The sequence below is a fragment of the Gopherus evgoodei genome, chromosome 1 (genome assembly GCF_007399415.2).
Source record: "Gopherus evgoodei ecotype Sinaloan lineage chromosome 1, rGopEvg1_v1.p, whole genome shotgun sequence".
NCBI lineage: Eukaryota > Metazoa > Chordata > Testudines > Testudinidae > Gopherus > Gopherus evgoodei.
Genome location: NC_044322.1, coordinates 272,418,463 through 272,431,320, shown reverse-complemented (window position 1 = coordinate 272,431,320; position 12,858 = coordinate 272,418,463). Strand labels below are relative to the sequence as shown.

The 12,858-nt window shown below is 42.2% G+C and overlaps 1 protein-coding gene across 2 annotated transcripts in view; it reads right to left on the bottom strand.

Annotated features, from left to right (window-relative positions):
* Positions 1-10,411, bottom strand: part of LOC115643178 (histone acetyltransferase p300-like) — a 125,239-nt gene extending 114,828 nt beyond the window's left edge. For both annotated transcript variants that reach the window (XM_030547029.1, XM_030547037.1), the window contains exon 1: positions 9,723-10,411. In XM_030547029.1, coding sequence (XP_030402889.1) covers positions 9,723-9,816 — 94 coding nt within the window. In that variant the 5' untranslated portion in view covers positions 9,817-10,411. The remainder of the gene's footprint in view (positions 1-9,722) is intronic.
* Positions 10,412-12,858: the final 2,447 nt, after the last annotated feature.

Genomic DNA, 12,858 nt, shown 5'->3' with positions numbered 1-12,858 from the left:
ATTTGATATAGTTAATTTGCAAAGGGAAAGATGACAAGTAAATGTTATAAAAGGCCATTTATTGCTCTAGCCCAATCTGAATTTATCTTGGGGTGCTCACTCTTTGTGCAAATTCATACACCGTGTAATTGTATACACCCCACATTCACCGCACAGCTCTTCCTCAAAAGAAAACATTCCATTTTGCTCAGAACAGTGATCTGAAAGTTCACTCAGGGCCTGATCCAAAGCCCTCTGAAGTCAACAGAAGGACTCTGACTTCAAAATGGGCTTTGGATCAGTACCACAATCAAGAGCACTAAAACTACTGAGCCATTTCAAAGAGGTTGTAACCCAGTTTCCATTCTGTTTTTATTCTGGATTTGACATCTGGAGAACTTTACTACTTCAACATTAAACTGATTAATATGTTAAAGATTTGTTATTAATTAGTCACTAAAATATTTTGAAATAAAATGTTTATAAATGATCAAGAGTGCTTTTCACCAACATGAGCTAGGGAGACATATCAGTTCATTCATCATTCTGAAAGCGAACAACAATAACTTAAGGAGAAAGTTAAAAAAGTTATCTGAGTAAACCAGATTTAAAAATACACAATGCAAAGCCTCTACATTAGTTTTGTTCAGTGACTACTGGTTCAAGTTATAAACAACATGAGGGGCCTTGGACATTAATAGTTAATAATGGCCGCAATATACCACAGTAAGAGCCTAGCTTAATTTTAACTGAAACATTTTGTTAATCAACTTATTGCATAGTACAGGGATCAGCAACCTTTCAGAAGTGGTGTGCCGAGTCTTCATTTATTCACTCTAATTTAAGGTTGTGTGCCAGTAATACCTTTTAATGGTTTTAGAAGATCTGTTCCTCTAAGTCTATAATATATAACTAAGCTATTGTTGTATGTAAAGTAAATAAGGTTTTTTAAATGTTTAAGAAGCTTCATTTAAAATTAAATTAAAATGCAGATCTCCCCGGACTGGTGGCCAGGACCCGGGCAGTGTGAGTGGCACTGAAAATCAGCTCGTGTGCCGCCTTCGGCACCAGTGCCATAGGTTGCCTACCCCGGCCTAGTACATTCCTCAGCCAAGGATATGCCACCTATATATAGCATAGGCTTTGTAAAGCTAGACTGACTCAAAATAATAGTCTAAGAAAAATATATAAGCTTCAGACAGGAATTTCATTTGTACAGCTTTGACACCAGCTTTAAAGTATAGCAGTTTTCAAATATGTTAAGTTTTACTGAAGAGTCTCAATTTTCTGAGCACTATGGGCCCTACAACAAACTGAAATTAGAGGTGAATGAGCCTATTTTAGCATACTAACATTGTGGACCACCAAAAGAAAGCACAATGAAGCAACCATTCACTATTATGCCATGGATGAATTTTCTACCTGGAATACCAAAAAAAGTCAGTAGCCCTGCAGTACTTTGCGACCTTTGGTTTAAGTAGTCTATAGCTTATTTGCAAGGTACTCTAGCTTACTAGGACAGCCCACCTATTCATCCCATAGTTTTTCTCTTTGTAGATTGTAAGTCAGTCAGTGGTTTGGGTTGAAAACATTAATCTACAGCAGGGGTCAGCAGTCTTTGGCATGCAGCCTATCAGGGTAATCCACTGGCAAGCCGCAAGACATTATGTTTACATTGACCGTCCACAGGCACGGCTCCCCGCAGCTCTCAGTGGCCGCGGTTCACCGTCCCCAGCCAATGGCAGCTGCAGGAAACAGCGTGGGCTGCAGAGATGTGCTGGCCGCCGTTTCCCACAGCTCCCATTGGCCGGGAACAGCGAACTGCTGCCACAGGGAGCTGCAGGGGACTGTGCCTCTGGACAGTCAACATAAACACGACTCGACTCGCGGCCTGCCAGCAGATTACCCTGATGGGCCGCATGCCAAAGGTTGCCGACCCTGATCTATAGTCACTATACATTTTAGAAATTCCTCTGTAGGATAATCACCATGGCTCACTCTCGCTCATGCTTCCCAGCAACATCAGCAGAGACTTGTAACTGATGTGGTCCTGAACTCCAGCATCCTGTTGAAAAAATCCTTAATAGAGGAAGAGTGCTAATATAGGCATGGTTTTGCACTGGTGTTGTGGAAAAGGACAGGAGGACAAAAGAGAAAAACTTCTCTTGCCATTCTACCTCATCCCAGCAGCGGTGAATCACCTGTACTATTGCCGCTCCTGCACACAGCATTTTCACAACAGAAGTGGAGAGAATCTAACTAGGGTCACATCGATTCCACATCTCTGCTGATGCAAGTGTAGCTGAAAACTACACACCTGGCTGAGTCACCCATTACAATTCCCCCATCTAAAAATGGGAGCTGTTCAGAATTCTTGGAAAAATGAAGTGCCAACATTTTCTTTTAAAAGAATCCTACAACAAAAGCACATCTGAAGACAGTTATTTGTATATGACAAAGTAAAGCCTTCAAAATACGTAGAAAAGTTAAGTGACATTTGTCATTTTGTGCTGTGATTCATATAACAACATAATATCAGGAAACATGCTTTAAGAAAGAACTATCGGATCATGCCCAGGGACGCTGCTTTACCGCTTAGCAAATAAACCACAGTTATTTTATACACAGGAACCTTTTATGTCTTGCTTGTCGGATTCATGTATCCAAATTCAGTGGGATCACGATGTTTTGCATGTCACTGAATACAACCATATGCAGAGACAGATGTATTTTACTTCAACCTGCTGCTACAGTTTTGGTAAAGCCTGAGAAGCCAAATCCTTGGAGACCCATATAAGTAGTTTAAGCTGACAGGTAAACAAATCAGCAAAATTACTTAGTTTGTCAGATAACAAATCTAAATGACTTTGGGCTCAATCTCCACAGAGGGGCACTGGTTAGTGTACAGAGAATGGTTAAAGTAAGATCATTACATCAACAGAGCATGCACTGGAAGACTGTCCCACTGAAGCATGTGGGCAAGTCATGGAGGAGAGACTAGGGACAACCAACCAAAAGTAGGGAAAAAAAACTTGCAGTGGATATACTTATTAGTCCCATTAAATCCACTGGCAGAGAAAGACTGCTGTACACTTTGGATATAGCAATCCATAGAAAAGAGCCAGAATTCTTCCAGTAATATGCTTAATCTTCCCCACCTCTACATAACCCACAAGCATTAGTTAAAAAAAAGTCTCTACACAAGTGTTTTAACAAAGAATTGATTAAGGATCTGAACTGATGGCTCCTTTTACGCAGAGTTAAGGATTCAGCCTGAAATAGATCATTTAACAAGAGACCATCTCAACAGCATTTACTAAAATTAACTAGGTTTTGTTGGAATCGAGCATCTAAAATTCCTGAATTCAGCAGCAAGGTTTTCTCCTGAAATTTCAGACATCCATTTGTTAGTTGCTATTTCCTTTTAAGTAGTACACATCCCCTTCTGATCTCAGGTGTCTACACTGTACAATGCCCAGGACTTAGTTTTTACTTGTAGTTTGCATAATACACAAAATTTATATTTCCATAGAGCTTTACTTATATATATATTTTAAATTTTAAAATATTAAAATTTAAAAATTGTGTAGAACACTGCAATTTTACATATGCAATTCAGTGAGTGTAGGAAATAAAAATAAATAGTTATAGGTATCATAAGATTAGGAATGGAATGCAAGTTTGTGAAATCCGATTTTGGTCACTGATTTTTGAATCAACCACCATAGAAATATCAAGTTACCGTTCTCAAAAATTTTATTCTAACCACAGGCCTCTTGACAGTCCACCTGACTACAAACTAAAAATTATTTCAGTTCCCTCACACCAATTTAGTGTCAATTAAAATAATAATTGACAACTGTAACAATATAGTACTACATTTTCTACCTGCCCAACCCCCAAATAAAGGGTTCTCTGTTTCTCTTGTAACAACTGACACCATTAACACTTCAAAAAACAAAAACAGGGAAGAGGGAAAAAACTAGAACTGGGTCTCACCAGGAAAGGTAATAAATCTCATTTTTAAATAATTTCTAATATTTAAATATATGTAATAATTTCAAGTCTGTTTTTTTTTTAATTACGTCTCTAATTTTTCCTGGTACCAGAACAAGCAAAATGAGTGAAAAATACATTTAAGTTATAAAAATAAAGATTTCCAAGTGACTTCTTGACAGTTGCCTACAGTGTGGTTGCTGATGGACAGTATTTCATAGTAAAGGGAATGTGAAGATGTGCGACTTTGTGATAGGGCACAGGAACATGAGTCAAGAGACCCAAGTTCTCTTCCTGGCTCTGCCACTTACCTGTTACATGGTCATGAACAAGTCACTTCACCTCTCCACGCCTCTGGTCTCTCTCCCTACCCTTTGCATATCTTGTCTATTGAGACTATAAGCTCTTTAGAGAAGGACTATAACTTACTACGAGTCTGTACAATGTCTATCACAGTCTCAGTTGCACAACTGTAATTAATACAAGTAAAAATAGTTTTATATGCTATAATACAAAAACTTTGTAAGTTATCTGATTATACAATTAAAGAGGCAGCAAATGAAAATAAGGTGAACTGCAACAGACTCACTCACCCAAGTTTCAGAGAGAAAGAGCACATGTAAAGTTGAAAGGGAGGGGAACTCAGGAGTAAGATCTGATTGCTGTGCAAGAAAGGGGCCAGGAGTCAGACCTGAAAGGAGAGAAGGCTAGAAAGAAAAAAAGATGAGGTCAAACAAATGGAGAGAAACTCCAAGAGAGTGCCTGAAAACTGGGTAGAGACTTTGTATCACTCTCTGAAATAGATAGGGAGCCAGATTAAAATTTGACGTGAGGTGTTTCTAATGAAGAAACAACCCTCCGTATTTTAAAAACCAATGAAAATTACATCTCCTATACAAAGAATTACAGTAAACCAGATGACAAAAGATGAGAATACGAATCATTTTTATAAGAGGAGCAAGTCCTTAAGGTTTTCATTACAAGAGAGAAATGTATACACCAGAGGTTGGCAACCTCTCAGAAGTGGTGTGCCAAGTCTTCATTTATTCACTCTAATTTAAGGTTTTGCATGCCAGTAATACCTTTTAATGTTTTTAGAAGGTCTGTTTATCTAAGTCTATAATATATAACTAAACTATTGTTGTATGTAAAGTAAGTAAGGTTTTTTAAATGTTTAAGAAGCTTCATTTAAAATAAAATTAAAATACAGATCTCCCCAGGCCAGGACCCGGGCAGTGTGAGTGCTACTGAAAGTCAGCTCGCATGCCGCCTTCGGCACACGTGCCATAGGTTGCCTACCCCGGTATACACCTTGGGTATGAGGGATGCAGAAGAATTAAGGGTCAAGATGAGAACAAAATCAAGATTTATACAAAACGGATACCAAGTGGAAGGGAGATTAAGGGGATGTACATTTGGCTCTATGGGCTACTGTTAATCAATAGAATCTGATTTTTGGATACGCCTTGCTGAAGGATGCTAAATTCCATGATACAAATATACATACAAATCTCTTCTACCACAAATCTGTATATTAACCGTTATCTCAGGAAATGATGGAGTTGTTTAATATTTTACAACTTACATTTCAAACAATATTTTTATATCCAACAACCAAAAGATCTTGCACTGTCTACTACAATGTTATGACATTTATCAAGGAATACAAAGTTCAGGATATCCTCTCCAAATACATAACACCATTTAACATACCTGATTAATGGAAGGAAGTCTTGCCCAAATTGAACTTAAAAAAAATTTGGTATTTTTGAAGACTATTTGGGATGCTGAATTGACATAAAGCACTTGTCAAGCATTTCATTACAGTATTAAGAAAAAAAGAATATAGTAGACTTTTATTCCAAAGCCTAGATCACACTGAGAAAAGGTTGCTGGGTATAAATATAGCAACAGAATCTAAGTGAAAGCTGCATCTACACTTTTTTTTAAAGCAGTGTTTCTGCTAGTATAGCTTATACCAGGTACCCAAATGAAATAGATTACATCAGCAAAAGCACTTTTATGAAGGAATGAGCAAGTCTACACGAAGGCTTTCACCAGGGCATAAATGTCACCAAAAAACCCTAACTGATATTTTCTAGCATAGACCTGGCTCAAGTGTTCAAATTTAGTGTTCTTTGAAGAACTCAACTCAGGGCTTCACATGCACAGACACATATTAGATCGCCTTCCCACCAATTTTTGTCAACTGTTCGCACTGAAGTGGTACCAGTACTTTTGTAACTATTGAGAAAATCTAAGATGTTCAGCTCCTGAAGTCAAGGGTTTTTAATGGATGAATTAAGAATTAAAGGGATGACAAAACAAAATGTAAAGTTTAACCATTAATTTACTAGAAGAAAAACCATTCACAATATCAAGATTTTCCGATACTCCTCAGTATCCGGTAGGTATAACAGTATTTTAGTGTTGGCAAATGATATGAACCTACAGTTAAACACTTGAGCTGGTTGGTAATACAGTATTCCCTTCCTGCTTCTTCCCCGGACAAGAAATTTAGCCTTTACTAGAATTTATTTTTGCGTTTAAATAAAACATTTTTAAACTGTGAAAGCTTATAAGGTAAACCATTTTCTATGGCTTCGGAGCAAACATCACTTTCAAGACAGGAAAGAAATAAACAGCCAAGGCTTCTTAGAAAGAGATCCAGCACTGTGACAGTGGGCAAGAAGCTACTGGATGAGCAAAGAAATTAGGTTTACTAGTGCAATCCATGTGAACACCTTTTGAATTTTCCAATGCATTTTGTGTTCTGAAACGGAATCCCAATACCTTCCTTTTTTGTGTGCAATCCGAAAACCAACTAACTGTATAGTCTTGGTAAGCAACAAAAAACACAATTGGGGATGAATTATGGCTTCTGTATGTTGAAAATATTTGACATCTGCTAGTTTCAGCTCTAGCAACTCAACTAGACTCACCACTGCTCTTAGGTCTCCAATCTGCCAAATCCATATTTTAAATTAACACTGAACCAAATAAGCCAACAGTGAGAAATATAAAAATAGAATTTCCCTCACACTTGCAAGCAGGGTGAAATGGCCACAACAATTCAGAAATTTCTGACTCCTCACTTTGCAGACTTCTTTGTGTTCATAATCTAATATTTAGATTACTGCAGGAAAAAAATGTAATGTTTCTAGTAAAGAATTAAGGCAAGATCAAAAGCATGATGCAATAATTATCCTAGGAGTGGGGCAACACACCCCATTCTACAGCTGAGACCTACCACACTACACATCACTAATTCAAAGTTACTTGGGGAAAAGAAAGGGAAAAAGCCTTAAGATATAGTAGAAACTGGAGTTGTGGTGGAAACAGGTTGACATGAGACAAAAAACAGTCATGCAATGGAAGAGAAGGAATATAACCCACAAATGATGGGTTTTGACTTAAACACCGTAATATTCAACTTTGTAAGGTAAGCGCACTTGTGAGATGAACACATACTACTGCCCAGGTAACAAACATAGTACTGTGCCTCAAAGCCCGGACAACATTAATGTTACTTAACATCAGAACCCAGAGAAAAGAAGTCTTCATCAATAACTACTGAGTAATTTCATATGAAAAATTTACACTATCCAAAGCCTCTGCATTACCTGTTGAATGAAGTAAAGTTTGAGTTTATACAAGTCTTATGAACAAAGTACATTCTGTTTTGTCCACTATTATGTCACATCTGAATTCCTAAGAAATAATTAAAATATATCTAGTAAGTGTTTGACCAGACCTATATAATGATTCCTCAACTATTAAGACACCCAATTCTCCTGATTAAAATGCTCACATTATATTAAATATATCGGGCATCTGCACTTGTTAAATAGAAATAAGCTCCTTGTAGCCTGGCACAACCAGTGTTTTTACACTTTCAATCAAATACATAAAAAAAGTTTCCACCTGTCCAACTATTCTAAACAGTATCCTGATTTCCCCCCCCCCACACAGACAAAAAAAAGCCTGAAGTCAAATTTGGAACTTTCCACACAATGAATGGGGGGGAGGAGGGAGAGAAATGATATGATTTTGAACTAAAACAATTCCCTGTTGAATGATCAACTTGACAGGGAAAGGAAATATAGGAAGGCTAAAAGTACTTGCTTTCTAAGTAATGCTAAAAAAATCAACCACTGGTCTGACAGGGTGGAAGAAGAGGAACTCCCCTCCTATCTCCTTCTTCTATTAGAGTCTGGACCTGTTGATTTTGGGACAAAAATGCATCACCCCTTTTCACAGTCTCTGTAAAACTGCCTATGACTTAATGTGCTCTAAAAGTTCCCAGCAAACTTCTGTTTTAAATTATACACAAATTAAAACTTCATTAATCCAGAACAAGGAAAAGATCAGCAAAAAAACCTTTTTAATTAAGATGATTCCAGTTAAACCAGTGTACAATTGAAAGCTAGACATTTAAACATCTTGTTTACCGTCTGATGGCCAGCCATTTTTTATTTATTTTCCTGGCAGCTCAAACAATTACAATGAACAAGAAAACTGGTGCCTACAAGGAACAACCACCTTAACTAGACAATGTATGGCATGGGGAGACAGATAAGAGTTGGGGGAGTGCCCAAAGTTTTCTTTTGGCTAAAAAGTCTAAAAGCAAGTTTTGAGAAACAACTAGGGGCAGGCTGCTCAGTACTCTCAAAGCAAAATGACCAAATACTTATCTGCATCTTAATAAGAGGCAGTGAAAAGAAGAACAGCTTATTGTTAATTTCCAGTACACACAGTTTAAGTTTGCTGGAGATTGGCACACCTAAAATTTACACCCTCTAGCTTGATTTCAGCACAACTATGGATTGTTCCTCCCTAAAAAAGAAAAGTTAAAAATCTTTGCACGATTGCAAAGAAAAAGCCCCCTTCATCTGCACAACCCAATAAACATACATGGGAATTTCAGACATTTTGGCCTCACAGCAAAGAAATGGAAGATGCAAAATGAACTGCGCTCCATATTGATTCTTAATGCAAATAAGATGAAACGCTATGTGTTTGCATGAAGATAAAAAGGCTCTTAAAAAGTCCTACACATCACTAAAATCTGCAATCTAGCTCTTTAAAAACTAAGACACAGCTAAATTTCTAACAAAAAACAGAACCGCTTTTCCTCAGAAAAAGAGCAGGGTGAGAAAGGGTGAAGGGAAAAGGTAAAAAAGAAAATAGAATAACCAAAATGCAAACAAGGGCTAAAAGAATGGAAGAGAATTCAATCCCTTATTCAGAAAAAAAAAGTGATATAAAATCTTTACATATAAGCCAGAAAACAGTACAGACAGAGGTGTGTGTGTATGTATATATATATATATATACACACACACACATACAGAGTTAAGAGTGATGAAGAGAATGCTTGTGTGCAATAATTGTATGCACTTAATCAGAATTAAGATACACAGAGAGTGAATTTGATATAATTATTACAACGAAAAGGATGAAAAAGCTAACACTGTTAGTCTTTTTCTGCAAATGGCCACATGCATAATAAACCAAACAGCTTTCCTCTCAATCACGTCCAACAAATAAAGGGCAAAAACAATTAAATACCCTCCGAGGAGATTAATACACATAGGTGCAGAGGAAAAAGGGGTGCAAATAGAAAGACAGTACGGGGGAGGGGAGAAGTGAAGCTGGAGGAAAAAAGATGGGGAAGAAAAGGCGAGAGAAAGGGTTCTAGGTATACAGCTGGGATATGGGAGGGGGTCTGGGCCCCTGAGACTGACCTGTGCCGTCGCTTGCGGACACGGAGAGCGCCGGTGAGGAGAGTTTAGGCCGCTTGGCTGAAGGCGGGCCCGGCTCCACCACATTCTCGGCCATTTTTAATTCTTTTTAGACAAACACAACGAGCAAAGAGACGGGGGATCCCCAAAATCTTCGCCTTCCTCTCGGGCCCCCGACGCAGCTGAAGACTAAGGAGAGCGAGCGACGGATCTGGAGGACGCAGGGGGCCAAGTTCCCCTTTTTCTGCCCCTCGGGTTCGGTTTCTGGTAGGGTGGCACCGGCTCAGCGGGGGGGAAAGGTGGGGAGTAGGGTGGGGAAGAGGCCTTTTCCCCCGGCCACGGGCAGAGGGGACGGGAAGAACACGGAAAGCGGCCCCGCCAGAAGTTAAAAAAAGGGAGAGAAGAGGCTGGTGGGTTTTTAGTCAAATTAATCCCGGCTGTTGTGCTGCTGGTGCTTCCTCATCTCTGCCACCATCATCTTCATCCTCCGGGGGGTCTCCTCCTCCTGCTGCCGCCTCACCGCCGCCATCAGCCTCTTCCTCCTCGGCGTCGTTCTCCTCCTCCTCATCGCCACAAGGAGGCGGGCGAAGGAGGGGAGAGGAGGAGGAAAAAGGAGAGAGAGAAAAAATCACCCTCCTCTAGCAGCTCCTTCCCTGTCCAACACCACCCTGCAAAAAAAAAAAAAAACCCAAAAAAAAACCCACCGCCCTCGAAGGGGCTGGAGGGGAGGAAGACAGCCCGTGTGCGGGGTCCCCAGCTCCCCCTGGTTCTTCCTCGCCAGGCACTAATGGCTGCAGAGAGGGGAGCTGGAAGGATGAGGAGGGTGAGGATAAGTCCCAGGAGTCTCCGCTTCACATCTTGTTGTGCGGGGAAGAAGGAGGGGTTGTTGTCCTGATGCAGGCAGCGCCGATCTCGGGATGAGGGTGCAGGGGCGGGTTTCAGCGCCCCCTCCGCGCGCGCTCTCAGCCCGAAGAGCAGGGTGTCCCCCAGAGCAAGCGCAGGGACCGATCCCAAAGCAGGAGGAGGACGAGGAGGAGGAGGAAGTAGGCGGCCCCTCCCCCCTTCTCTCGCGCTACCTTCCCCCTCCCCAGCGGCTGAGGATGGTTATTAGCGCTGGGTTTGGGCAGGGCGGGGGGGTGTTAGGCTCCTCTCTTCCCCCACCCCCTGCGCTCGGCGATGGTCACTCTCCGCCTCTCCCACCGCCGCTCAGGCGCTCCCGGGACGCCCTCTCGCCTCCGCCATAGGAGGCGGGGGCCCCAACGGGGGTCCAGACGCCTCCCAAAATACCGGGCCAAGAGGGGGAATCTGCCCCTTGTGGATTAAATAGACCGCGGGGGGGGTCTCTTCTGCTCCGGGGCGGGGTAGGACGGGGCTTTGAGCGAGGAGGCCGAGCGCGCAGGCTCCCTACTGCCTCTGCCTGGCTCTCGGCGGCTGGTTGGGGGGCTGGAGTGATGTACGTGGGGGATGGGTCTCGGACTCTCTCTTCTCTCCCCGTTCCCCGCCCGGGCCCCTGGCTCTCTCTGCGCTGCCCGCCCTCTGGCTCGCCCCGTCCGGCTCGGTCTCTCTCGCCCTCCCTCAGTCGCTCACACACAAACAAAATGGCGGCTGTTGTTTCTTCACTCTCCCGAGTCCTCACAGGGAAGCGAGCGACGGCGGCCGGAAATGAGCCAAGAGAAAAAAAAGGAGGCGGGGCTACGGTGGGGGCGGGGCCCCGCGGAGCTCGCACTCACAATGGAACGCGGGGGGTGGGGGCTAGAATGGGGGGGGAATCAGGGGCGGGGCTAGCTGCAGTCACGAGACCAGGTCGACCAGTCAGCGCGCGTTGCTCATCGTTCCCTTCCGCAAACTCCCTCACCTCCGCCTCTTAAAGGGGAAGGAGGACGAGAAAAAAACCCATTTCTCTCCTCCCCCACTCACACCGTGAATTATTAGTCGGCGGGAAAATGCAGCGCGGTGGTTGCTTGGGACAGGCCTGTTGTAATCCTACAGCTGAGGCGCGGGGCGGGGGGGACCTGGAGCAGGCAGCTCCTCTGCTGCACAGGGGGGCGGGGGCACGCCAGCCCGCGGTGCGGCTCCCCCTGCACGGCGTACACTGTATAGACAAAGGCCCCACAGCTAAGCCCCTGGATTTAGGGCCGGTGCGGGAGATTTCTCAGGTGTACGCAGAGCAGGACTTGGCCCATTTTCTATGTTGGTTTCTACACAGACAGCTAGGTATACGTGTGATAAGCTGCCTGCACCTATATGTATATTACATCATTGTGCTACCTATGGTTGATAAATCATTGTGCAGGCGCGTGATGCAAAGCTGTGTCCAACCAGCCTTGCAAAATTCCACCTTCTTGCTTGCCTGGGAGAAGCAATTTTATTTATTTAAAATACAGGCATGGACACGCTTTTCTCCCCCATTATCATCATTGCCAAGCATAGCTTCATAGATTTTGTACTGGGACTGATATGCTTTTATGACAATTTTGCAAGGTTGGTTTCTCACAAATACAAATACTGATCTCACCTACTCTACCGTGCAATGTTATTTACTATGCATCAACATTGTGCTTTGCTCTGCCCTAGTTATAAAGACAGTGCCCTTCCAGCAGTTTAAATATATGGCCCCTATCCTGCATCTTGTTCCATGTGGGCAGACCTCTACACCTGCGCACGGACCTAGTGATTTAAACCTGGCTCCGCATCTAGCCAAAGGGCTCCATGCATGCAGAACAAGTTGTAAGAGCTAGCCTAAAAGACAGGCAAGAATATATACAGGGATACAAAATCTGGTGATAACTCAGAAGGGGGAGTTGTTTGGTTAAATAAAAACAGTATCTTCTTTCTTGCCACTTCCTTTTTCAGGGTAAGCAACATTTATTGCCTTCTTTCAAAAGTCATAACTGTACACCTGGCTGTCAAGCAAATTAGTATTTTTACAGTTTGCTGATACCTGGTCGATGTACCATGTCTTTGTCCTCTCCCTTCGTCATCTTCCGTCCAAGATCAGCACAAGGGCCATTTTACCAATATAACTCTCAGGTTTCTGCTGGACATGTCCATATCAATGTAGCATAGCCCCCTCAAGTTGTCTTCAGTTGAGACAACCCTCATTAGGCCCTTTACAACCTCAGTTCTTTTTCTCTCAAGG